The sequence below is a fragment of the Lynx rufus genome, unplaced genomic scaffold (assembly GCF_022079265.1).
Source record: "Lynx rufus isolate CCGP_SWC_20201006 ecotype Redwood Valley unplaced genomic scaffold, mLynRuf1.p SCAF_6, whole genome shotgun sequence".
Lineage (NCBI taxonomy): Eukaryota > Metazoa > Chordata > Mammalia > Carnivora > Felidae > Lynx > Lynx rufus.
In genome coordinates, this window is record NW_025814878.1 from 106,008,566 (window position 1) to 106,036,493 (window position 27,928).

General features: G+C 46.1%; 1 protein-coding gene across 6 annotated transcripts; it reads right to left on the minus strand.

The window, feature by feature from the left end:
* Positions 1-5,355: 5,355 nt before the first annotated feature.
* TAF8 (TATA-box binding protein associated factor 8) lies at positions 5,356-27,830 on the minus strand. 6 transcript variants are annotated; one of them, XM_047101655.1, is made up of 9 exons: positions 27,596-27,830; positions 26,103-26,259; positions 22,015-22,113; positions 21,608-21,670; positions 20,443-20,567; positions 16,030-16,177; positions 14,478-14,620; positions 7,718-7,857; positions 5,356-7,412 (listed from the first exon to the last, which is right to left on the minus strand). In XM_047101655.1, exons 2-9 carry the CDS (start codon positions 26,113-26,115, stop codon positions 7,400-7,402), a joined length of 744 nt encoding a protein of 247 aa, XP_046957611.1. In that variant the 5' UTR covers positions 26,116-26,259; positions 27,596-27,830; the 3' UTR covers positions 5,356-7,399. The 6 variants fall into 6 exon arrangements, with proteins under 6 accessions (XP_046957611.1, XP_046957605.1, XP_046957607.1 ...); XM_047101649.1 differs by lacking the exon at positions 27,596-27,830 and adding an exon at positions 27,053-27,136; XM_047101653.1 differs by lacking the exons at positions 5,356-7,412; positions 7,718-7,857; positions 27,596-27,830 and adding exons at positions 10,669-12,258; positions 12,787-12,888; positions 27,053-27,136.
* Positions 27,831-27,928: the final 98 nt, after the last annotated feature.

Sequence of the window (27,928 nt, forward strand, 5' to 3'; positions counted from 1 at the left end):
ACGATACCGTCAGGCCATCAAGCCAGCCTGCACCCACCTACTCAGGCTTTCATAGAAGGCATACTTTTCTGTCTTACACCACTATATTTGTGGATTTTTTTTAAGAGCAGCCCAACTCATATTGGAACACATCATTTAATCCAGTAGAAATACCACCTTAGATCACACCAAAAGTTTGATCAGGGCCGTGAAAGGTGCCACAGGCACTTCCCCCTGCCTAAGATCCTCGTTCTCCTCGTGCCAGGGAATCCTTAAGTCTCCTTAATAATCTGTTATAGATCCATCTATTCATAAACTGCTCAAAATCCTTCATAAATGTTTTTGACCCTTGGTCTATTCATCAAGGAATGGACAAGAGCAGTGATCAGCAGCCTCAGCCTGCCTCACTGTCACCCTCTCTGCCACTGGTTGTTTCTAACTCCCTCGTCCCCCCACCCGCAGGCCAATGACAGTGTGGGTGTGCGGTGGGGTATCGCTTCGTACAAAGTAGTGCTCAATGCATTTGAGGAACAGAGGCGTGTAGGGTCAAGAAGCAAGAGCGAAAGGTAAAAAGCATGAGCTTGGGAGGAGAATGCTGGGCACAGACTGCAGCTTTGTGACTCAGCAGCCATGTGGACTGCGTTGTCACCGACCTCCCTGGACCTCCATGTCCCCACCTGAAAATGTAGATGGTAAGAAAATCTGCTATTGAGGTAACGGTGAGGGGTAAATGAGTCAATATGTGTAAAACAGTGATCGGCAAGAGTTAGGATCCCAGTTAGTATGTTTTTTTATTTTTTTAATGTTTGTTTATTTTTGAGAGAGACAGAGCATGAGCAGGGCAGGGGCAGAGAGAAAGGAACACACAGAATCCAAAGCAGGCTCCAGGCTCTGAGCTGTCAGCACAGAGCCGGACGCAGGGCTCAAACTCATGAACCGTGCGACCATGACCTGGGCTGAAGTCAGACGCTTAACCGACTGAGCCACCCAGGCGCCCCAGTATCAGTTTTTATGCGTAATTTTTAAAGCAACAGAAAAAGGAAAAGTCTGGCAATGGAATAATAGTGTCATTTATAAGCCACAGTTACAGACATTCTCATTACATCTTCCTGACAAGGTATCATAATTATCCCATTTTATAGAAACTGGTTTTGTAGTTTAGTGATTTGCCCAAGATTTCACAGCTGGCAAGTTGAGGGGGCCATAAATACAAACGTCAGCAAGTTTTGTTCTACTGAGTCACATGGCCTCTTAGAGCAACTCTAGGATTCTAGAAAAACGAAGCTTAAGTCTGTCAGTTCTTTTACGCTTGTTCCCCAAGGCCAGGCCATGTTGTTACTGGTTTCTGTTTTCACTGCTCACTATGTAACTACCCCTTAGTCAGAAACAAAGACAAGGGGCCTGCTGAGTGTCCCTGCCCCCGCCTAGACTGGGGCTGCTGATGGAGGTGGGGTCGAGGAAGGGGCATACTTCTCAGTGAACAGTCGAGGGACTGGTGTATACTTAGGAGACGAGAAAATCTGAGGTGCCTGGGTGGCTCAGTCAGTTAAGCGTCTGACTTCGGCTCAGGTCATGATCTTACAGCTTGTGAGTTCGAGCCCCACATCGTGCTCGTCGCTGACAGCTTGGAGCCTGCTTCGGATTCTGTGTCTCCCTCTCTCTCTCTGCCCCTCCCCCACTCACACTCTCAAAAAATAAACATAAAAAAAAAAGAGAGAGAGATGAGAAAACCAAGTGCAGTGTGTGGATCTTATTTTGATTTTTTTTTAATCGTTATTTATTTTTGAGAGAGAGAGAGACAGTACAAGCAGGGGAAGGTCAGAGAGAGAGAGGGAGACACAGAATCTGAAGCAGGCCCCAGGCTCCGAGCTGTCAGCACAGAGCCTGATGTGGGGCTCGAACGAACGAACCGTGAGATCATGACCTGAGCCGATGTCTGATGCTTAACTGACTGAGCCACCCAGGCACCCCTTATTTTGATCTTGAGTCAAACAAGCCAACTATTAAAAACAAACAGAAACATTTTTTAGACAACCGGAAAAATTTGAATATGAACTCAAATGAAATAATGAAATCACTGTTCATTTGTTAAGAATGATATCGACATGGTAATTATGTTTTAAAAAAAGTTTGGGGTGCCTGGGTGGCTCAGTTGGTTAAGCATCCAACTTTGGCTTAGGTCATGATCTCGCGGTTTGTGAGTTCAAGCCCCACATCAGGCTTTATGCTGACAGTTTGAAGCCTGCTTCAGATTGTCTCCCTTTCTTTCTGCCCCTTCCCTGCTTGCGCTGTTTCTTTCTCTCTAAACTAATTAAAATACAAATAACAAAAATAAAAACAAATAAATTAAAAAAGTCTATCAGGGCACCTGGGTGGCTCAGTTGGTTAAGCGTCTGACTTCAGGTCATGATCTCATAGCTCGTGGGTTTAAGGCTCCCATCGGGCTCTGTGCTGACAGCTTGGAGCCTGGGGCCTGCTTCGGATTCTGTGTCTTCCTCTCTCTCTGCCCCTCCCCGCTCACGCTCCCTTTCTCAAAAATAAACAGTAAAAAAAATTTTTTTTTAAATAAAAGTCTACCAACCCACACAAAAAAACTAATTTTTGACAAAGGTATAAATGTAATTAATTCAATGAAGGAAAGTAGCTTTTCAACAAAAGGTGCTGGGTCAATTGGACATTTATAGACGAAATAATGAACTCAAACTTCATATCTTAAAAAAAAAAAGATATGAAGGGTTTGAGTTCATTCTTTAAAGATGTAAAAAATATTATTTTTATCATTTAATACTTTAATATTTTAGTATTTAAATATAAATACAAATTTATAAATATATATTCATAAAATTATTTATATTTAAATTTAAATATTTATGCATATATTTTATATTAACATTTATAATTTGTTTAAATATTAGCATTTAGATATTTAAATATAAATTTACAAATGAATATAATATATAAAAATAAATACACATATCTTTTAAAAATATAAATATTAAAAAAAAATTTTTTTTTTAACGTTTATTTATTTTTGAGACAGAGAGAGACAGAGCATGAACGGGGGAGGGTCAGAGAGAGAGGGAGACACAGAATCTGAAACAGGCTCCAGGCTCTGAGCCATCAGCACAGAGCCTGACGCGGGGCTCGAACTCAGGAACCGCGAGATCGTGACCTGAGCCAAAGTCGGCCGCTTAACCGACTGAGCCACCCAGGCGCCCCTAAAAATATAAATATTTAATATTATTTTATATTATTTAAATATTTTAAAATTTTTTAAGTTTTTTTTTTTTTTTTAATAATCTCTGCACCCAACATGGAACTCAAACCCACAACCTCGAGATCAAGAGGTGCATGGTTCACCGACTGAACCAGTCAGGTGGCCCTAAACCTCACATCTTAGATAAAAATATACTCAAAATAGATCAAGAACTAAAATGTAAAACATAAACCTATAAACACGTTACAAAAAAATAGAGAAAGATTTTTGGGAGCTAGGGCTTTGGTGAATAGATTTTAGACCTAAAAAACTCAATATGCCTAAAACCTAAAACCTTTTTATACAAAAAACGAAAAATACCCATAAAGGAAAACACTGATAAATTGGTCTTCAAAATTAAAAACTCTGTGCTTTGCTGAAGAGCCTGTGGAGAGGACGCAAAGGCAAGCTGTGGAGTGGCAAAGTGTTTGCAAATCACACCTCTGACAACGTTCTTGTATCTAGAATGAGGAAATCTCAAAACAAAGAAACAATCCAATGAGATAGTTCAAATTCAACAGGCAAAAGACTCAAATGGATTCCACCAGCTAGGAAATAAGCACATCTAGCCATTAGAAAAATACAAATTAAGGTCACAGTGAGATATTACTACACACCTCTCAGAAGGGCTAAAGTAACTAAAAAGTGTAACACCAAATATTGGTGAGGATGTGGAAACTGGATCACTCATACACTGCTAGGAGGAATGCAGAACGGCACAGCTACTCTGGGAAAGAGTTTCAGTTCTTTTTAACGTTAAGTGTGCCGTTACCACAGGGCCCAGCAATTGCATTCTTGGATGTTTATTGCAGAGAAACAAAACTTATATTTACCTAAAAACCTATACACAAATGTGCTTAGCTGCTTTATTCATAATAGGCCCAAACTGGACACAGGTCTCAATGTTCCTCAAAGTGCAAATGGTTAAACAGACTGTGGTATATCCACACCAGGAAGTATGACTCAGCAATAAAACCAAAGGAACTACTGAAACACACAACCTCGGATGGCTATCTTACATGCTGAGTGAAATTAAAAGGCTGTAACTTTATGATTCCATTTATATTAACAATCTTTTTTTCCCCCAGTAAACTCTATGCCGAACGTGGGGCTTGAACTCACGACCCCTGAGATCAAGAATTGCATGCTCTGACTGAGCCAGCCAGGTGCCCCCATTTATATATTAATAATCTTTATATAAAATTATAAAGATGAACAGAAGAGTAGCCACCAGGGGTTTGGGATGGGGGAGAGGTGGATGCGGTTATGGAGAAGCAGCATAATGGGAGTAGTGGTGTTGACAGAAATGTTCTGCATCTTGATTGTGGTGATTGTTAATGTGAATCCACACATAACCAAACTGCACAGAACTGTGCACGCGCGCACGCACACACACACACAGGACAAGATGAAATCCGAATAAGCTCTGTGGGTTGTACCAATGCCAATCTCCTGGGTTTGATTCTGCACTTGTTATACAAGATGCTACCGCTGGGGGGAACTGGGCAAAGGGTACATGGAACCTCCCTGAACATTTTTGTTTGTTTGTTTGCTTGTTTTTGAGACAGAGACAGGGGAGGGGGGCAGAGAGAGGGAGACAGAGGATCTGAAGCGGGCTCTGAGCTGACAGCAGAGAGCCCAATGCCGGGCTTGAACTCACAAACTGGGAGATCATGACCTGAGCCCAAGTTGGATGCTTAACCAACTGAGCCATGCAGGTGCCCCTGAACATTTTTGTTTTTGCCAACACCCTGTGAATCTCTAATTTTAAAAATAGAAAGAAAAAAGGTCCATCAGAGTGAGATGCATGATGACCTAAATGACATAGGTCTTGGGTTTGCTTTAAAAAAAAAACCTCTAGGAAGAAAAAATAAAGGAAAAACAAGTGGGAGAGATCGATGAAACAGAACTGAAAAGATGTCAGTAAGTGTTGATGCTGGGTGAAGGATATTCAGGGAAAGCATATATACTTTCCTCATTCTGTATTTGAAAATTCCCAAAATAGAAGTTTTATATAGTTCCCAGGAGTACTTGGTTCAACAGAAGGACTAAACCTTATCTGTCTACAGTCTTACTCATTGCTGGAACTTCTGAATACAGATTAAGTTCAAAGTATATCATTCTGTTTCATTTGCAAAGTTTTTATTAGGACCTTTTATTTATGACCTTTAGAGCTCATAAATCACATTCTTAATCTGGCTCTGCTTACTACTTTTTCCCTCCAAGAAGTCTCCCAAAGTTATAAAAAATAGAAATTTATAAATACACATTGAGAATTATGCACAGTTTTTAAACAATAATAGTCGGGTCAATGTTTCCAGCTGTCTAATCATCTCCCAGGACCTCTCATCCGAAACAGAATGACGGACTCTGAAATCTCTACAGCAGAAATGGCAGCTCTGGCCCCAACCCACCATCCGTCCTCAGCATCACAGCACTGGGCAGGCACTGGGCAGGTGTTGGTTTTGGACAGTCATGGCAAAACAGGAACTGCAGAAATGCTAGTTGGGATGGCGGCGCTGTGAGCAGAGGACAGGAAGCCGGGAAGGTTTCAGCCCTGTATCTGCCACAGCTCATACCTGGGACTGTATTTAAACTCCACAGCCCAAGAATCGCCAAGAGCTGAACCACAGACTCAGCATAGGCCCAATCTGACTGCGGCCAGCTGGAAGAGTTCCAGGCCATTACAAACCTGAACACTTCCTTGGTCCAAAGGTGGGGAACCCAAATGTCTCCTTAGTCTGTCATCTTCAGTCACTAACAAGCAGCTCTTTCCTTCCAGGCAAAGGGATGGAGTGCCTGGGGCTACAGTGAGGCCAGAGGGACATGTCTGTCAAGTTCAAGTTTTCAAATTCACCAAGAGCATGGAAAATGGAGAGATTACTCTGGAAGAGGAGCATAAGGAAAGTTCAATATGGACCTTAGGTCACTAACCCAGGGAACGCCTTGGTCATCCTGTGTTAACTTCCAGGTGTCACTGGCATTTTTCTTCTTTGGACTTGATTTTTAAATCTCTTCCTTTGGAGACCAGCCAAAGGGTATAAGCTTGCCCAGCATCTTCCTTAACATTTTTTTTTTTTTTTTTTGGTTTGTAGGGTACATCAAGGATAAAGTCTTCTCTCCCCAGGAGGGAAGGAGGTTGGAGAGATTCAGACCTGCTTCTGGAAGAACACCCTGGCTTGGCCTGCAGGCTCCTCTGAGCCCACCTCCACCATAAGGTGGGGCCACAGACCTCTGAACACGCCAGCCTTCCAGCAGACCGGCCAGGCCCATCCTTTAAGATCTCACCCTCCCCCGACCCCCGCCATCAAATCCCTTTCCTATTGTTTACAATTGGTGATTCTTCTACAAGTCACAATATAATATAGCCACTGATTTAGGCTCTTGTCAGAGAAAACTTCTTTTCCTGAGATGGGGCAGGACTTGGCAGCTCCCAAGCATGCATCCCCCAGAGGGACAATAAGTGACAAATCTCTCAGGAGAGAGTGCTGCCCAGCTTTATGGGGGCGTTCAAGTGCCGGTGAGAGTCAGTGCTGCCCTTATTCTCCTCTGCCTTTAACATGCCTGCACACGCCTCCTGACTCCTGCCAGCCCCAGATCAAGACTGTGATGGGTGGGCCTCCTGTTTCCAACAGGCTGAGGGAGGACAAAGTCACCTTCCATCAGCTCGCAGGGCACTTGGAGCCCAGGTGAGGAGAGAAGTAAGACTGAGGTTCTGGGGCAATAAATTGGTGCCACAAGTTATCTGCGAGTCAGTGAGAGGGGTCCAGGTATCCTGAACTACAAACGAGGCAAGCAGTCTTTCTGGCAGGAAGCACAGCAGGCAAAGAACCCTTTCTTTCCTGCCGCCTTCCCTGGCCTTCCAGGTTTCAAAGGAATCAAGTCCTGTGATAATAACTGAAGTCACTGGCTGTTCCTGCGCCCCACAGTATGGCCAGGTTGACTAGGAAAAGCTGATCATTACTGTCCCGTCTTCCTCCACCCAAATATCCAGTGAAAGTAGGTAATCTTAATATTGAGTTTGTTATTAAAATCATGCCCAGTCACGTCCGGCTGCCTGGGCTTGACCTCGAGGAGGCCACCCTCTCTTCTTCCTTGAGTGGCTTTAACGGCCCCGAGAGAGTGGTGTCCGCGTCTCTGTACAAGGCAGGCTTCCTTCTCGGCTCACGAGAGGGACCTAGAAAGAAGAAGAATCCATGGAGCCTGCCCGGTGGGGCCCCCACCTGCGTCTTCTAAGGGGGACGGCTCCAGGGCTGTGAAGGCTTGTCCCCTAGCTGCAGGATGCTCAACCTCTTTGCAATAAGAGGTACGTTGGGGGAGGGGGGATGAGTGAGGTGAGGAAAAGGGAAAAGATTTCCTCTCGCCAGAGGAGCTTTCCCCACGTTTCAGACCTGCTGGGGAGCCTCTCTTTCCTGCCAAGGAGGAGAGAAGGCCACCTGGGGTGGCCAGACAAGCCTCTCTGCACCCCAGCCTCCAACTCACTTCTTCCTGCGAATCTTGGGTTTCTTCACAGGTCGCAGATAAGGGTTATCGATGATGCTCTCCTCCCCATTCCGGCTTCCCGACAAGGAGGGGTTCTGCTGCAGGACAGAGGTGTTCTCCTTCTCGGCTCCAGAATCATCCTTTGAGCAAAAGCCGAAATAAAGCAAAATACCAATGGCATAAGGAAAGAGATCATGCCCATCGTAAGAACTACTATTAGCATCCCTTTCGTCAAGAAATTAGAAGCCCAGGGACCACTTTCTTGCTAATGTACCTATCCCTGCCCCAGATGAGATGAGGCCCAGGCAGGGGCCGGCTATCAGAGGAAGACGAGACCAACCGCCTGGACACAGGGGAGCACAGAACCCAAAACTCTGAGCCTCTCGAGAAGACAGGGACATGAGTTAGAATCGAGTCTTGGCAGGGAGTCAGGGGCTAACAGTTAGATGTTCAAGGAGGAAACCCAGTCTGTGGGGAGATAAAGACAAAGAGAAGTGACCCCTGATGCTTTGCAGGACACAGGGCCAGAACAAATCATGTGCATAGGGAATCGCCCGGACCAAACGGAATGAAAATCATGATCAATTTCCTCCATATTCTCAAATGTCTGGTACCTGCAACAGGTACCAATGATCATATTGCAGCAGAGGCCAGAAACTTCTTGAGCCCTGAGGGTCCGGCCAAGGCAAAGCAGGGCATATGCAGGAACCAACACGGGAAGAGCAACGATAATCCCCATCAGGGACCTGTGGGTCAGGTCTTTCGCTGTTTGCTTTTTGAGGAAAGCGATCTGGGAGAAAAGTTTATAGGTTTACATGTATCCAACGTGATCCCAATTAAAACATTTTATTTGTAATGTGTGTAGACACAGAAAAAATAGTTGAAACATTTGAAACTGGTTCTAGGAATATGGATGATTGATTCTCTTTTTCCTTATTTATACGCTCTTCTATTTTCCAAGTTCTTTAAAATGAGCACAGGCTGTAGGGGAAGGGGGAGAAAAATCACACAACCATACCGAGGGCATGACCTAGAACTCAGGCCTGAGAGACTGTAAGTGACCAGAAGTTGGTGGGGCTGCGCCCCCTGGTGACAGGCCAAGGGTTCTGCTGCTGAGGTTCCTGTCAGGTAATGGAGGCAAAAAGAGGGCCTGACCTCAACCAGGAAATTCTGTTGTCAGGAGACAGCAGGGTAGAGGACACTGCGATTGGATAAAAGGAACAGCAGGCTTTCCCACAAGGGGCAGGAGGCCTAGGACAGGGACTCCTGTCCAGGTTTAGTGAGCCTGAAGAAAATGGCTCACTTCTAGGTTCGGCTGCTCACCCCTCACTGTCCCGCCAATTCTGTTCTCCCCGAAGACCCAGTTCCAATCAGGGTCCCTGGGCTTTCCCTCTCCAACACCTGGTCTGGTGGGACCACAAAGTGACCTAGAGCCACTGTGGACCTTCTGGAGGCTCTCTTGAAAGCGAGTGCTCCAAGGTCAACCTGGCTCACGCCGGACACAAGGTCTGACCATGACCAGACCTGCCTGGGATGTTTGGCTCCCAATCTTTCTGAAGTTCTGAACAGCTTGATTTACTTCCCTACTGTCCTCTCTTTACTGCAACTGCTCTATCCTCAAAGTTGCTGAAAGTTCACTTCAACGCTGCCTTAAAGTGTTTCCTGAGATAATACGGATGGAAGGGGAGAGTCACGGGCGTGGAAAAGCCAGCCCTGGGGACCTCTGCTGGAGGCCACTAGGCCCTCTCCACGCGGCTCACTTGTCTCACAAGGCCAGGATGTGGGTCCCAAGTCACGGGACAACAGCTTCTCTTCTCCCAAGTAGAGCTGGAAATGCCACTTTCTTGCCTCCTTCAGGGACAGGCAGCCTTGAGATAGGGAGGTACAGGAGTAGATAAAAGTAAAGTACCAAACTGACTGAGATTTGCTTAAAAAAGGTAGGAGCGGAAGAGTCCCTCAGGAGCCTGTGGAGGCCAGAGCACGTGAGCTCCGGTGAGCCCCACACGTCCTGGGGGTGACCGAGGCGCCTCTCGCCTTCCAACGCTGTGTCCACGCCAGCAACTGCCACCTGGGCCTCTCTGCCCTCTCTGCTCTCCTGACCCCCAGGCTGGCGTAGCCACCTGCTCCCTCGACATCTCCACCCGGTGTCAAGGACGCACCTCGAACTTCTGTGCCAGAAACTGAACTCCGGCCCTTCTCCTGTGCCCGGTCCTCCCACAGTCCTCCATGGCGACTCCATCCTTCTAGTTGTTCAAGCCAAAACTCCACAGTCATCCTTGCTTTTCTCAGACCCCCCGCACATCCAATCTGTTAGGATAACTTGTTGGCCTTACCTTCAAAGTAAGGCTGACTACCACCACCCTCTCTACTGCAGCTGCCCTGCTGGACCCACACTCTTTCTCTAAGACCACTGCAGCAGCGTCCTAACTGACCTCCCCATAGTCAGCGATCCCTAGGAAAGTCAGACATGTCCCTCGCCTGTTCCACACCCTCCCACCACTCCCGTCTCACCCAATTCAAGACTAGCTCTTAAAGCTGCCTGCGGGGTCCTACCTGGTCTGACCTCTGCCTCTCTCCCTCTGCCTCCCTCAGCCGCAGCCACAGCCACACTCACCTCTGTGTTGTTCCTCAGGGCCTTTGCACTGGCTGCTCCCTTTCCAGGACACTCTTCCCCAGATATTTACAGGGCTCACTTGCTCACTTCCTTCAAGTCTCCTGTCAGATGTGTCCTTCTCAGTGATGTCCACCCTGATCACGCTATTTAAAACTGAAACTTCTAGGGGCGCCTGGGTGGTGCAGTCGGTTAAGCGTCCGACTTCAGCCAGGTCACGATCTCGCGGTCCGTGAGTTCGAGCCCCGCGTCAGGCTCTGGGCTGATGGCTCGGAGCCTGGAGCCTGTTTCCGATTCTGTGTCTCCCTCTCTCTCTGCCCCTCCCCCATTCATGCTGTCTCTCTCTGTCCCCAAAATAAATAAAAAACGTTGAAAAAAAATTTTTTTTAAATAAAAAATAAAAAATAAAACTGAAACTTCCATCTTTCACCCTGGATCTTTCCCTACTTGGTCCCCTTGCGCTGACAATAGCAGCTTCATCTTTAATATACAGTAAATGATTTATTTATATATTACGTTTATTGTTGTCGCCCCACTGCCGACACACGGGCTTCCAAAAGGCAGATGTTTTGTTTGCTCTGTTGGCTGAGGTCCCCCAAGCACCCACAACACTATCAGGCACACACCTGCACTAAGCAAATACTTGTTGAGTAAATGAATGGCACATTGTTCGTAAAAGAGCAAAAGTTGAGATGTTGGTATCTGGCGTTGGCAGAAGGCCGCTAATTCAAACGTACAAGAAAAGAAAATTCTCTTATACACTAACTTAAAATGAACAGTCTCTTTATGTTCAAGCAGATGGGAAAAACCAGAACCAGGTTAAAGGAAGCAACTCCCTGGCAACAGTCTTTGAAGGAAGTGCCGCCCTTGACACGTAAAAGAATAACTTACAATACTAGCTATTTAATGCACTGTAACAATGTCTGTAAAATGCTATTGACGGAAAACATAGATGTGTATAGGGAGCTGGTTAAATTCGATGGTTACATCCATTCAATGGAATATGTGAAGCCATAAAGAAACAGCCTGCTGTACACAGATGGAATGATCACCGAGATACAGCGATAAGGGCAAACAGGAAGGGAAAACCGTTCGTGGTTTGCTATTTGTGTTGATAACAATGAGGAGACTATGTCTCTAGAAGGACACACAAAGCTGGTGACACTGGCAGCTTTGTAGGAGAGAGAGTGGATGAACAGGGAACACGGATGGCATAAAGAAATTCTTACCAAACATTTTTTTCTACATCGTGAATTTTCAAACATAGGATTATGGGCGCCAGTTCAACAAAGTAACACTGACAAGTCCAATCGACTGTGTATAAATTGTTGCTAGAATCCTCTCCTTGGGGTCTTCTTATTCATGTATTTACTTTTAACAGAAGAGCAAGTGTTTGTACAGCCTAAAACAGTGGGGGCGGGGTAGGTGGTGAGGGAAACAGCAAGTGCCATGAGCTGAGCTGCTGGACACCTGATGTTCATTGCTGAGTTAGGTGTTCCTATTCCTGCTTGAACTTGTGAGGAAACACACTCACGTTAGGTAAGGCCACCAAAGTCACAGTCTCTGGAAAGCAGCGCGGTCTGGATTTGAAGGCAGGCCAGTCTTTGCTGTCTGACTTGACCTCTCGGCCACCCCGGAGTCCACGGGCAGCTCCCAGCATTCTTTCAGCCCCGGTCCACTCACTGCCATGACCTTGTCTGTCATGACCAGGGGCGTCAGGTAACACATCTGCGGGCCCTTTTAACTGCTTTGTACTTACAAAAGGATGGTGGTGTCTGCTTAGAAGATTCCTCCTTCTCCTAGGGTGAACCTCATTTGAGTCCATGACCCCATCACCATATCTCAGACCAAATTAACTGAGTCCAAGACAGAAGTGTAGAATATCAAGTTCCTCTGCTTTATGTAAAGCCATGGGCTTCCAGCCCTAATTCTGAAAGGAATAATCCAACATTAAAGAAACGTGTGTCCAAGCAAGGAGGCCCATCGGCACATCACAGAGAGAGTGTAGGCACCTTGCCCCTGCATTCTGGAGCTGCTGGCTGCCACAGGCCTCACGGAATCTTAGAGAGCACGGGGAATGCCTGGTCCAACGACAACCGCCAAGGCATCCTTTGCTCCGAAGCCAGGGCCAGTCTTAAAGGATGGATGTGACTATGGTAGGCTGACCACAGGGTCCCGCAGGCCTTAAAGGCATTTGAGCTCCTAGCCCTTCTTTGGCTCTACTTGGCTCTTTCTCGCAAAGATGCAGGAACACGAGTGGGGTCTCAGCCTCTTATGTGCAGAGCACAGCACACGGCTAACCAGATGAGAACACCCACAAGCTCGGAGGAGCACATCTCACCTGCCTTGGTCTCTGTGCCCACACACTCTCATCTCCTCCCCTGGAAACGAAATGCCCGTAACCAGGCCAACCCCGCCACCGCGCCTCGTCCCCTAGGTCCCTTACCCTCTCACCTACCAAAGGACATCACTCCAAAATGTTTCCTTCTCTCCTGCATCCACTTTTCCTCTCTACCAGATCATTCCCGTCAGCGTACTGACATGCTGTTGTTTCTTTAATCTTAAAGAAACAAACAAAAATAAATAAACCTCTCTCAACTCCTTAATGTTTCCCCTTTGGCCACTCCATTCTTCTCCTTCCCTTTACAGCAAAATTCCTTGAAACGCTTGTCTATATGAGTGCTGTCCAGTGGAACTTTCTGCAATGACATAAACGTTCCCATCTGCACTGCCCTGTAGGCTAGCCATAGCCACAGGAGGCTATTTGAAAAGTGGCCAATGTGACTAAAAAACTGAATTTTTAGTTTTATATCACTGACATTAAGTTTGTTTGTTTACTTATTTATTTAGATTTTATTTTTAAGTAATCTCTATACCCAACATGGGGCTCGAACTCACAACTCTGAGATCAAGAGTCACACACTCCACAGACTGATCCAGCCGGGCGCCCCGAATTTCAGTGTAAACAGACACGTGGCTACCGTAACGGACGGCACAGTCTATACTTACAGAGTCCAATTTTTCTTGTCCTTTTCCACCTCACCCACACCCAAGGCGCTCTCATGGTTTTAAACACGATCTACATGCTGATGACCCCAAATTCCCATCTCTAGCCTTAACAGCTCCCCACACGACAATCCCTATATCCATCTTGCCACCCGACATCACCGCCTGGCTGTCTAACAAGCATCTCAAAGCTCCCCTGTTTAACCAGAACCCATGCCTTTTCCCCATCCCTGTCCCACCCAGGTCTTCCCGATCTTGGCTGAAGGCAACTCCGTCTTGCCTGTTGTTCAGGCAAAATACCTTGCATTTCTCTTTGGCTCTCTTTCTCACACATCTCACACCCAAACCATCGCTTGGCTCTGCCCTGAACATAGTCTAGAATCCGACCAAATCATCTATCTGACCACGTCTCATTATCTTCACTTCTACTACCTTTCCGTTTACTGCGGAGCCTCCTCACTGGTCTCTCTGCTTCTGCCCTTACCGTCCACAGTCTATTCTCAACATAGCAACCCGACTGACCCTGTTAACAAACCTACACCAGACACCGACCCTCCTCCGCTCAGCATTCCCAATGGCTCCCACCTTACTGAGCAAAAGCCTAGTGTTTAAGACAGCCTTTAAGGCGTGCCCCACCCCCCCCCCCCCCGGAGCTCCCCTTTGTTCATGCCACCCTGATGGCATTGCTATCCTTCAACACAACAGCTCCCACCTCAGGGCCTTTGCATATCCTGTGCCTTCTACAAGGAGTACTCTACTCCCTGATCTGTACAAGCCTTGTTCCCTTCAGGTCTTCACTCTGATGTCACCTTCTCAGGTGACCTTCCCTCATACCGTACTACTTCCTATCTCCTAATTTATAATTTTTCCTTAGCTACATGAGGGCAGGAAATGCTGTCTATTTTGTCTCCTGCTACTTCCCCAGCACCCGGACCTGTGCCTGGCTGGCAGATACTTGTTCAATATTTGGTGAATGAATGAATGAATGAATGAATGAATGAATGAATGAATCCCCAGGGCATGGACTTGTCTCTCAAGCAAGAGATCATCACGAGCCTGATCTCAGGCTTGCGGGGTGACAGGCTGAGGGCAGCACGGGCGACTTTTGGGGGTACCGTGAAGAGGGTAGAAGGCAGGACCCACCGTGCTGATGTGCAGAGGGAGGTTCTCGGTGTCTGTCTGCTCATCCTGCTCCGAGGAATCCGTCTCTTCCATCTGTTGCATCTCCAGCTCCGAAGGAAGGAGGGCTGTCAGGTAGGGGATGGTGAAAGGCCTGGCAGCGATCACTGGGAAATCGGAAGAGGGGCACAATTCCAGTCACGGCGCCCTCGCAGCGGGCCGAGAGCCTGACAATCCCACCAACAGCAACGAGTAACAGTAACGGCTAACGCGCTCCAAACACTCAGCGCGGGCCATGCCGTGTCCTACACGTTATCTTTAATCCTCGCCTCCACCCTATTGAGTACAATTGCCAGCCCCGTTTCACAGATGAGGAGGAACCTGAGGCACGGAAAAGCGATCTCCTCGAGCACACAGAGAGCGGCAGAGCGACATCTCAACTCGGGCAATATGACCTCGGAGCCCACTTTTACCAAGTAGAACCAGACTCAGACAGAAATGGGGCTGCATCTGAGCAAAGCACCAGCTTAGTGATCTTATACCCCAGGTCAGTTAGCCCCGCTAAGCCTCATATCTGGGCAGGGATATCGATCTCTTCACCGTAAAGGACTCAAGTCCAAATATTGGACTTGAGAACTCTCTGCATGTAAGTATATCCACTGAGCTAACAGTAAGCGAGCATTCCAGTTCTTCCAAAAAGCATTGATGAAAAGAAATTTTTAATAGAAAAAAAGAAAAGAAAAGAAACCACCTATGTGTACTTCTATGGCAGAATGTGATTAGCAGAAGACACTCTAAGATTATTTTGGCTACGGCTCAGACGTGAGGTCCTGTGGTCCAAAAGAGCTAGGTTGAATTCTATCTACCAGCTGTGTGACTTGGGGCAGATGACCTCATTTCTTTTCTCTATAGGCCTCGGCTTCCTACGATGGTGGGGACAACAGTTCTGAACTCATAAGTTGGCTCACGAGAGGATTTAATGAGATAATATAAGAGAGATGACTGGCGCAGCGTCTGGCCCTTATGAACTGTTAGCGGCTAGTACTCGAGGGCCAGGCAGGCAGCGAGCACTCAATAGGGCTCAATAGGACTAACTGAACCAGTCGCCCAAACCAATCTCTCTGTTCACCTCTGAGAAAAGTGAAGCCTGTGGAGATGAAGTAACGTGGGCACACGGTGTCGTGACCGTGCGGAGATGAGAACTGCAGGGACATGAAGGGCAAAGACTGGGGGAGGTTCTGTAAGTGCCCCGCTCCCGATGCCAATGTCCCTTCTACTACAAGGGCTGTTGCTTCTACTGTATGAGTCTCTCTGATACCTGGGGCTCAGAGTCATCCTCGAGGTAGCTTAAACTCAACCTCAAGCAGCTGATCCCAACAGAGGCCGTAACATTTTGCATTTATCAGTTAGGGACAGGCCCTGAAGACCTGGGAGAAGGAGCCAGAAGTGCAAAGAACAAGGGGCACCTAAGACAAAGCCAGAGCCTTCATTTCTTCCTACCATGCCAAGAGAAAAGGAAGATGGTGTGATTATTTCAAGTGACAAGACAGGGTCCACAGAGGGGAGAGACTCTCACATGGAAACGTGCTGACGTCGTCTTTGAAGAGACTCTGGGTCTCGCCTGTCTTTGCCATAAAACGGGTGAGTGCCCGCTCCACGTCTCGTCTCTGGGACGCAGCCTTCTCCCGTAGGACCTGGTAGTCTGACACGGGCTCGCGGTACGTCTATAAAGAGAACAGCAAAGACACTAGATTAATATCGATGGACCATCCTTGCTGCTGCTATGTCCTTCCACCCTCACAATGACCCAGTGACGTCAATGAGAGCCGAGACCCCCCCCCCCAGGGGCAGTGGAGGGGCAGAACGAAAATGATGAAACTATCGCTAATTTATTTTGAAGTTTAAAAATTAGAAACATATGAACATTTACTATAGTGATTGCCCCTGGACCTTCACTTAGCTGCTGTGACATAAGGCATAGGAGACACCATCCTGAAGGAAGGGTAATCCCCCCAGGGAAGCCCTGACAGGGAGCACCCAGCCCCACAGGTGGAAGGTGACATCCTACAGGATGTGAGTGGCTGCTGCAGTATCCCCTTGTTTTCTTAAAGCAAACCTCACACAATGGATACGCTGTCCCAAAAGAGTCCCTCCAAGAAACACTGAGGATATTAATGTAAGTGTAAATGAACAAGAAAATGGTGGGCTGACACTCCTCCTGCTCCTAATTACGAGCTCTTTGGCAATCACATTACACAGTGAAAAATGACCGAGATCCCATCAGAATGAGAAGTTAGCCAAAACATTTTAAATTGTAACGGAAAAGCTGACATTTTAATAATGACCAAAAAAGCACCTACTTTTCGTGCTATGGAGAGAGGATTTTTAAAAGAGGCGTTGTAGGGGCGCCTGGGTGGCTCAGTCGGTTAAGCGTCCGACTTCAGCTCAGGTCATGATCTCACAGTTTGTGAGTTCGAGCCCCGCATCGGGCTCTGTGCTGACAGCCCAGAGCCTGGAGCCTGCTTCAGCTTCTGTGCCTCCCTCTCTCTCTGCCCCTCCCCTGCTCATGCTCTGTCTCTCTCTGTCTCAAAAATAAATAAACATTAAAAAAATAAAAATAAGAATAAAATAAAATAAAATAAAATAAAAGAGGTGTTGGAACCACCTGGCAGTATCTCCTAAAGCTGAACACGTGTATCCCTGATGAGCCAGCCCTCCCACTCCTGAGTATACATTCAATGGAATGCAAATATATGTGCACTAAAAGATGTGCAATAGGTTGAACCGTTATGTATAAAATTGCAAGTATCTGACATTGCTGATTTACAAAAATTGCAGTTTCCCATGGTTTAACCGAATGCTAGAATGTTCACAGCAGTGCCATTTGTATAAGCTACAACCTGGATTGCCTCAAGTACCGAAAGATTATGTATATGTTGAATACATTTCAACTACACTCAGCACTTGGAGGGGAATCTCACAAACATAATGTTGAGTGAAAGAAGCCACATACATAGTTTATACAAAGCACAAAAACAGACAAAAGAATTTATGGTGATAAAAATCAGATTACCTTTGAGGGCTAAACACTGAAGGGGAATGGAGCCTTTTGGAATGATGGTTTATGGTTTTCTTTTTTTTTTTACGATTTTATTTTTAAGCAATCTCTGCACCTAATGTTGGGCTTGAACTTATAGTGCTAAAATCCAGGGGTGCCTGGGTGGTTCAGTCAGTTAAGTGTCCGACTTCGGCTCAGGTCATGATCTCACGGTTCGTGATTTCAAGCCCTGCATCAGGCTCTGTGCTGACAGCTTGGAGCCTGGAACCTGCTTCAGATTCTGTGTCTCCCTTTCTCTCTGCCCTTCCTCCCTCCCCACTTGTGCTGTCTCTCTGTCTCTCAAAAATGAATAAACATTTAAAAAAAAAAAAGTCACCTGCTCCACTGACTGAGCCAGTCAGCTGGCCTCCATGGTGTTTTTGGTGGTTTTATTTATTTGTTTTTTTTGAGCTCTGGGTACTAGTTCAACATGTGTGTGCACTTTGTAAAACTTCACCAAACTGTATATTTATTATTTGTGCTTTTCTGTATGTTTGTGATACTTCAGTAAAAGTTTACTTAAAAAAAAAAAAGGTATCGAAATCATTCCCACTGTTGTCAATGTTAATTCAAGTGCAATGTTAATTCAAGTTAATTCACCTATATGTGCAGTTCCCCTGTCCACACTTAAACACAGAAACAAGTAAAAAAAAAATTTGAGTGGACTGTGAACATACTTGTTAAACACATTAAAATGCACGATCCCACAATTATTTAAGTGTTTATTTATTTGGAGAGAGAGACAGAGAGAGAGAGAGACAGAGAGAGAGAGAGAGAGAGAGACAGAGAGAGAGAATTCCAAGCAGGCTCCGCGCTGTCAGCATAGAGCTCGATGTGGGGCTCAAACCCACAAGCTACGAGATCATGATCTGAGCCCAAATCAAGAGTCAGATGCTTAACCGACTGAGACCCCCCCGACAGGAGCCTCAAGATCTTACAATTATTTTTTTTTTTTTTTCAACGTTTATTTTTTATTTTTGGGACACAGAGAGACAGAGCATGAACGGGGGAGGGGCAGAGAGAGAGGGAGACACAGCATTGGAAACAGGCTCCAGGCTCCGAGCCATCAGCCCAGAGCCCGACGCGGGGCTCGAACTCACGGACCGCGAGATCGTGACCTGGCTGAAGTCGGACGCTTAACCGACTGCGCCACCCAGGCGCCCCAAGATCTTACAATTATTTTTAAGATGACTGTTTGACATTCAAGAAGCTGGACATTTAATAGGAAGCTTTAAAAGAGATTCTTGAAATAATTTGTAGATGAGAATGAAAAAAATTAGTTTTATCATTTTTTTTTCAAATGACTTAGATTTAATCATCAGAAACAAACTAAGTGGAAAGTTTACAACAGAGAAGAATTACATGTCAGCACCTTTTGCAAACTGAGCTGGGACAGAAAGGGGTTGGGGCTGCCTCTCAGCCTTCCAAAGACATCCACAGTGTCCCTGGCAGTTTGGCTCAGGGAAGAGGGAGCCTCTGCTGGCTCTGTGCACTGAGGAGTTTTATGATTTCTTAAGGGCAGCTGACGATGCTGCATATCTTTGTAATGTGCCCTTTTCAACCATGAGAGCTATAAAAGTACCAAAACAAACTAATTTTAGAATCAGACCTCCAGGGGGGCCTGGGTGGCTCAGTCGGCTGAGTGTCTGACTTCGGCTCAGGTCATGATCTCATGGTTTATGAGCTCGAGCTGCACATCGGGCTCGCTGCTTTCAGCACAGATCCTGCTTCGGATCCTCTGTCACCCACCCCTCCCCTCAAAAATAAATAAATATTAAAAAAAAAAAAAAAAAGAATCAGACTTCCAACTTACTGGTCCACCAAGTATTAAAGATTTCAAAAAATAAAAAGCAGAGGCAATCCCATGGTTGTCATTATAAAAGAGGTAATACATTTCCTGAACCTTTAATATGAGTGAGATAATCTTTTAATGTATATTATTTTGGTATAGTGTTACATTATAATATTTGTGTAATAAGCAAATACTGGAATATATACTTAATATTTTTACTGACCGAGATATACTATAAAAGAGTGAGGGACTGCTGTAGGTTGAACGGTATTCTCCCTTAAAAAGAGATTTGTTGAAGTTCTAACCCCAGTACCGCAGAATATGATCTTATTTGGAAATAGGGTCATTGCAAGATGTAATCAGTTAATGTGAGGTCATACTGGAGTACAGTGGTACTAATCCAAGGTGACTGGTGCCCTTATAAGAAAATGGCCTTGTGAGGAGAGATCCAAAGAGAATGCCACGTGAAGACAGTTGGAATGATGTATCTACAAGTCAAGGAACGCCACAGACTGCCCACAAACCACCCAAAGGTAGGCAGAGGCAAGGAAGGATTCTCCTACAAGGTGAGCCTGCTGACACCTTGATTTTGAACTTTTAGCCTCTCGAACCATAAGACAATGTATTTCTGTTGTCCTAGGCCACCTAGTTTGTGGCACTTTGTTACAGCAGGGAGCCCTAGGACACTAATATAGAGACTTCCGGTCAAGGACAATGGCTGTGTTGCAATGGTGGGTGGCCGTCTATTCCTAAGGTGTGGAGAGATGTTCTGGAGAACTTGCCCCAACAGCCTGCGTGATGGCCACATTTGCATTAGTGCATGGTGTGGAGGGGAGGACAGAAGAAGTATGTGAAGACCCCTGGGCACACCACACCTTCCCAAGGGGAGGTAAAACTGCTAGTGTGGCAAATGAAAACACATTCGAACGCTGGAGAGCATAATTCTCCTTTGCCAAATTGTCTGTCAACGAGGAAGGACATTCTGAGCTCTGAACTACCCTTTGCCAACAAACTTTTGGACTCCAGTCTGACAGTCAGGAGGAACTGACTACTTTTGCATCCGCATTGGCCCCTGCCAATAGGGGGGCCAAATCACTCACCGGAGTTTTGATGTAGGTGTGAGGGTCAGGGAACTCGGGAAAATGGCTGGGGATGTGCGGCGGGTGGGGTCGGTTCTGCCCCGCAGTGAGGGCCTTGGGGGTCACTGGTTGATTGGTCACTGGAGCTGCAACAGAGTCATAAGCGGTTACTCCTCCGCCCCAGGCCGCGAGTCTCTACCCCGTCCCTCCTTTGCTCAAAGTAAATGCTGGACCTCAATGTTCTCCTTGTAGAGCAGGCACTTTGTATTTCTATCTATAAAAGTCCTTTCATGCCTTGAGGACCTACGAAGGTCACCCCCACAATGCCCGGCCCTGCTGTATGATCTGCGTGGGGAGACAGTCCCACATACAGCCATCTGCCATCATGCCTCATAGGTAGGTGAGTGGGTGGCTGTGACAAGCACTATATAAGGAAGCACGCTGAGGAACTAAGGAAGTTGGGTGGGCTAGGAACAGTCTTTTCACAGAACCCAGATAACAAAGACAGACACTGGGCCAGGGTATGTCAGTGTGCTAATGGAAGCAAGAGGGGATTGAAAATGGCCCTTTCTAAAAGGGTGCCAGCATGAAAAGAGTGCTGAAAAAAAATCTAGTATATTCTCCCTAAGGTCTTACAAGCCCAAACTAGTTACTCCCAAGTCAGTTTATGGCACTCAGTTTAGTGAAGACAGAGGTCTTCAAACTTTTTGCATAAGGAACAGAGAGTAAATATTTTAGGTTTTGCAAGCCATATAGTCTGTGACAACTGCTTAACTCTGCCATGATAGCATGAAAGCCACCATGGATGATAAGTAAACATGGCTGTGTTCCAATAAAACTTTATTTACATAAACAGGCAGTGGCCCACATTAGGCCTACAGGCCATCGTTTTCTTGATTTACGGAAGAATGAGAACTTTTGCATTTTTCAAACGGCCCTCTTCTGGAGCTAAAGCACAAGAACCACAGCAACACCTCCAAGATGGTTTACTTTTCTGGTGACTGAATTTTGCACCCTAATCCTGTTAATCTAAATAGAGATCATATTGCAGGCAGCCCCAGATATTGAAAGGGAGCGAGCCTGTAACAAGCAAGTAGCTACAAACCGATCCCCGTCCTATTCAATGAATTCATTCCACGACTATTAATTGAGCACTTGCTGAGTACCTCAGTTCACAGGCACTTACGGGCAGTGATGACCATCCTCTGAGACCGTTTTGCATAAGCAGGGAGAGTGTCCACGTTGAAACCTAAGACACAGGAAAGCTAAAATCACTGCCCAGACCACTGGCTATTGACCATGGAAGGGGAAGTCATACAGCAGTGGAAAAGGTTCAACTCCCAGCTTGAGGGCTTTGCGGCCACTCGAAAGCAGCTCCAGCAGAATCCCCCAACAGGGAAGAAGGGGATCTGTGAAATGGGTTCAGAGGAACCCTCTTTTGAGGGAGCCCTCTCTCAAGCTAAGAGCAAACCAGGAGACTCACGAGGGAACTCAAGAACACTCGGCAGACGTGGCTGACTCTTGGGGACTCTTCTTTCTCTCCTAACTCCAACTCAGTTGCATTGAAGAATTGGAAACTGGAGGTGTACTCACCCATCTCGACCAGCGTGACCACAATATCTGACAGTGTGGGCTGGGTCCGGGCTGTGTGCTCACAGTAGGATTTGGCACTCCTCCCAATTTCTGAAATGTCTAGGAAAGGATCAAAGGCATAAAATCTTACTTTCAGTTCCCAAGAAATTAAGTACAAAATTATCATAAGAGCCAGCAGTTCCACTCCTGGGTATACACCCAAGTGAACTGAAAACAGATACTTGTGTACCAATGTTCACTGCAGTATTTGCAATGGCCAAAAGGTGGAAACAGCCCGTTACTCATCAGCTGATGGATGGTTAAGCAAAATGGGGTCCACGCATACAATGGAATATTATTCAGCCTTCAAAAGGAATGAAATTCTGATACATGCTACATGGACAAACCTTGAAATTGTTATGCGAAGTGAAATAAGTCAGACAAAGTCAAATATTTTAAGACTCCGCTAATATGAGGTCCCTAGAAAAAAGAAAATCCACAGAGATGAAAAGCGGATTCGAGGTTACCAGGAGCTTGAGGGAGGGAGGAATGTGGAGTCAAAGCTATGGATACAGTGTTTCTGTTTAGATAATGAAAAAGTTCTAGAAATGGATAGTACTGACAGTTGTACAGTTGTACATGTATTTATAGCTGTGAATGTATTTAATGCCACTGAATTGTTCATTTAAAAATGGTTATGGGAGTGCCTGGGTGGCTCAGTTGGTTATGCCTCTGACTTTGCCTCAGGTCATGTCTCGAGGTTCATGAGTTCAAGCCCCGTCCTGGCTCTGCGCTGACAGCTTGGAGCCTGGAGTCAGTTTCAGATTCTGTGTCTCCCTCTCTCTCTTCCCCTCCCCCATCCATGCTCGCTCTCTCTCTCTCTCTCTCTCAAATAAATAAACTTAAAAAAAAAAAAGAGTTAGTGGAACATTTGGCTGGCTTAGTTGGTAGAGTATGCGACTCTTGATCTCAGGGTTAAGTTCAAGCCCCACGTTGGGATTAGAGATTATTTAAAAATAAAATCTTAACGGGCAGCTGGGTGGCTCAGTCTGTTTAGGCATCTGACTTTGGCTCAGGTCATGATCTCGTGGTTTGAGCCCCGTGTCGGGCTCTGTGCTGACAGCTTAGAGTCTGGAGTCTGCTTCAGATTCTGTGTCTCCCTCTCTGTCCCTCCCCTGCTTGCACTGTCTCTCTCTCCCTCTCAAAAATAAAGAAGCGCTAAAAAAAAACAAAAAACAAAAAAAAAAAACAAAAGAAAAAAACTAAAAGTTAAATAAAATAAAATCTTAAAATAAAAACAAACAAACAGAGTTACACCAAAGTCCTTCAGGGAAAAGGGGAGGTATGAAGCTGGGCTCCATAAATGGGCTCTGGAGGTGGGTGGGTAATTCCATCAAAGCTCTTGAAATTGTGCTGCACTTTACCTACAGAAAAGCCCTTTTCCAGGGATGGGTCCACAGATCTCACTCTGCCTGATGCTTATTACTAACACAAATCCTAAAACTTTGTATCCAGAGCTCTTTTATCTTTATTTTTTAAAATTTAAATTCAAGTTAACATATAGAGTAGTAGTGGTTTCAGGAGTAGAACTCAGTGATTCATCTCTTACCTATGAAACCCAGTGCTCATCCCAACAAGTGTCCTCCTTAATGCCCATTCCCCATTTAGCTCATCCCCCTACTTACCTCCCCTTCAGCAACCCTCAGTTTGTTCTCTGTATTTAGGAGTCTCTTAACTTATTTTTTATCTTTTATCTTATTCCTTTCCTTCCTCTATGTTCATCTGTTGTGTTTCTTAAATTCCACATATGGGTGAAATCATATGATATTTATCTTTCTCTGACTGACTTACTTCACTCAGCATAATACCCTCTAGTTCTCTCCGTATCCAGAGCTCTTGACAACATGGAGGTGCCCAAGTCTCAGCAAGACCCCGGCATAAGCCATCTATCCTTGGTATTCCTTGGAGTGAAGCGGCAGACTTTTATGCTCTTTTCAGACCTTTTAGTTTCCATATTCACATTTTTCCAACACAGATACTTCAGCTTCATCCCTCTCAGTGGCAACCATTTCTTCTGAGAGGAAAAAAAGGCCTCTTGCCCAGTGGTATTAGAAAGAACGACCTCAACCATGATGACCTTTAAACTCTGAATTCCAAGATCTTTTCAAGAACTGAATTCTCAGGGCGCCTGGGTGGCTCAGTCAGTTGAGCGTCCGACTTTGCCTCAGGTCATGATCTCGTGGTTCGTGAGTTTGAGCCCCGTGTCAGGCTCTGTGCTGATGGCTCGGAGCCTGGAGCCTGCTTTGGATTCTGTGTCTTCCTCTCTCTCTCTTTGCCCCTCTCCCACTCATGCTCTCTCGCTCTCAAAATTAAACACACATTAAAAAAAAAAAAAAAAAGAACTGAATTCTTCTCTGTTGGGAACTATTAGTCCATTCCTTTAGGACAAAAGTTCTCAACATGTGGTCTCGGAATCCCCAGGCAGCCCTGAAATCTTTTCCAAAGTCCACAGGCCAAAACTATGTTTATAATAAAGTGAAGACATTCTTTGACTTTTTTACTCTCGTTTCTCATGTAGTTTTCCAGAGGCTATATGGCCTATGATGATGATATCATGGGTCTGAGGGATAATGGAATGTGGGCCTGCATATGTATATGTTCGAAATTTTCTCAATTTTACTTTCTAATGTGGCAAAAATCTCTCTACATAAAGCCCATGTAGACAAAACTCCTCAGGTCCTCGATATTTAAGAGTCTAATGAGGTCATAAGACCAAAACATTTGGTATTTAAAAGTTCCAAACATCAGCTGCAGAGAGCCACCTCACCCCAGACCACGTCCTTCCTGGGGCAGCCCACACTGAGTGCCTGATCAAGATCTGAGTACAAAGGCAGGGCCTTTTCAGCCTGATGTGGCCTACTCTGATGGGGGACAATTGCTCCAGAGCTCCCTAGTGAGGTGACCAATTCTTTATTTGGCCTGAATTGCGGTTAACTTCTCCCCCTGCCTAAACTTTTCTCTCACATTCGTAAGTGTTGATCTCTCAAAAGACACCTTAAATACCCTCATCTCTCATTCCATCCTACCTCATCCCTCCCACCCAAAATAAAACCCAAGCAGGGAAATACATGGCATAAGCAGAAAAGGCTATGTGAGACCATTCCAGGCTCTTAAACCTCAACATGTTTCCTTTATTTATTTACTTATTTTAATGTTTTTACTTATTTTTGAGAGAGAGACAGACAGAATGTGAGCAGGGGAGGGGCAGAGTTAGAGGGAGACACAGAATCTGAAGCAGGCTCCAGGCTCCAAGTTGACAGAACAGAGCCCAACGCGAGGCTCAAACCCATGAACCGTGAGATCATGACCTGAGCTGAAGTCAGAAGCTTAACTGACTGAGCGACCCGGGTGCCCCAACATGTTTCCTTCTAAAAGTGTTTTTTTTCCAGAGGTGTCTGGGTGGCTCAGTTGGTTAATCATCTGGCCCTTGATGTCGGCTCAGGTCATGGTCCCATGTGTGTGGGATTGAGCCCTGCGTCAGGCTCTCCGCTGACAACATGGAGCCTGCTTGGGAAGCTGCCTCTCTCTCTCTGCCCCTACCCCCCCCTCAAATATAAATAAAAAAGTGTTTTTCCATTCTATAAAACTTCTTTACCGTCCCTCTTTGAATCACATACTACAGCATTTGATTATGCAGTGTGCAGCATCTATTTCATGGGAATTAATCATAGCTCTGCAACAAAACTATAACTTCTATGAGCACAGAGAACAGACAGCAGTAACAGCACCTACAAATCATCACGAGCTTACAATATTCCTAACATCATATGTTTTACATATGCACCTCATTTATACTCACAACTCCATGAGATACAAATTATTATCCTATTTCACAAATAAGGAAATTGAAGTTCAGGAGGTTTAGTGACTTGCTCAGGCTATGAAGGGGCAGAGCACAACTTACACCCATGTCCATCTGATTCTAAAGCCTGTAAGTCACTTTACTGTGTTCTTCTTATTCCTAAACCCTCTCTTACACCATCACATTGCAGGACACAGAACAAGATGTCTGGTTGACTTGAAGAGGGCGATTGTTTCCTGGTACTTACAGCTCTGCAGCATCTCTGTCAATGTTTCCACAGATGCTTTCTCGGCACTCTCAAACCCTGCCTCTGTCAACAAGGAGCTCACGACCACCTGAAGGGTTCGCCTCCGGGCCAGATGGTAGTTATCAGCAGGATTAGTGGATTGTTTACTTCCTGATCTCTGCAAATCAGTACCATTAAAATAAATAAATAAATAAATAAATAAATAAATAAATAAATAAATAAATTTCACCTACAGGACAAGGATGCAATGAAGTAGTTCACATATCATCAATGGTAAGCAAAAGTTCTCTTGCTAAATATTTATTTATCAGTGCTTAATGAAAGGTGGTAACCTCTGGCGTTTAGACTTAAAAATCTCAGCCAGCTGAGTAATCAAGTACCAAAGGGCTACCCTAAACTTAAAATTCCAATAACACAAAATATCCATTTTTTACTATTTTAGCAGATTATCAGAATATATAGCTGAAAAAAAAATGCATGATGGGATTGAATTCATGTCTATCTCTTAGAAAAAAATGCTCTATTGTTCCTCCCATCACCACACCATTTCACTAACAATAAACATTAAAACAGTACCAGACGACGCTGAGGAGTGGAAGGCAAGCGACAACAGCACAGAAAAGTAGAAAAGCTAAATATTTTGAAACGGGAATCCCTCCCAAGTTTGGCTGGCCAATAAGAAGGCGAAACTGGCGTCTTCGAGCCAATCAGGAGGTGTTCCGGGTTCCCAACCCCCAACAGGAAGGGAGCCAATCAGTACACAGGTCGGCGAACTCAGGAGGCCGCCGCCAAGTCCCAAGGAGGGGGGCATGTACGGCCTGAAAGACCCTCCTCCACTTGGAGCTCAGAGTGGGGCTGGATTTCTAGCTATGAGGTTGTTGCCCACACTAGGGGGGAATTACAGAATGCCCAGACTCTCTCGGCTTTGGCCCCGCGCCTCCCGCGCTTACCGTTCCGGAGACACCGGCCCCGGCAGTGGCCGCCGTGTCGGCCATCTTGCTCTGGCGTAATGTGCGCGAGCGCAGGGCAGGATGGGACTTGTAGTCGCAGAGCGGGGAGGGCGTGGAGCGCCCGGAGAGCGGGGAGGGCGGGGAGAGCGGGGCGTGGCGGCGTGCACCCCTCTGGGCTTCCCTAAGCCTAGGCGGGTGGGGTGTGTGTATCTGAGGCCCCCAGCTCACGTGACCTTCTGTGAGTGGTGGGTTCTTGCCTACCCAGTGAGCCTCTGATTTGGCCAAGAAGATACGTCCTCGGTCTCACACCTGTTTCTGGTGAAATCGTTTCTCATAAAGAGCACATTCCTGGAACGCTCCAAACTTGGCTGATTGTTAGCAACACCTAGCTGGATCCCATTCGGTCCCACTGACTCACTCCCTGGGGAAGGGGCCTGGAAATCGGTATTGTGAAGCTCTCCAGGTGATTCAATTTGGGGAAACCCTATTTTGTGCTGACGGCCCCGCAGCCCGCCAGTGGCCCACTTGGAACTAGAGCCTTACGATCAGATAGCCCGGGTCTTCCTCTGCATCCCGCTGCCTTCTCCCCCTCAATCCGCAGGTATTTGCGGGGCAAGCCGGGAGGCTCAGGAGGCGGGCATCTGTCCGGTGCCTGCCTCTTTCCCCAGAGCGGTACGTCCAGGCGGTGCTTGTGGTTTTCTGTGTTGTACTCGCTCGTCAGCCAGTTCTGATGGTTCTCCGTGTAGGGACGGAGGACGGAGGGACCGCACCGCGCCTCATTTTGCTCCGTCTGCGAGTACCTGGGAGGGCGCAGACGCTGGGTTTGAAACCTAACACTCACCAGATGTGAGTCAGGGCACATTACCTAACCTTACT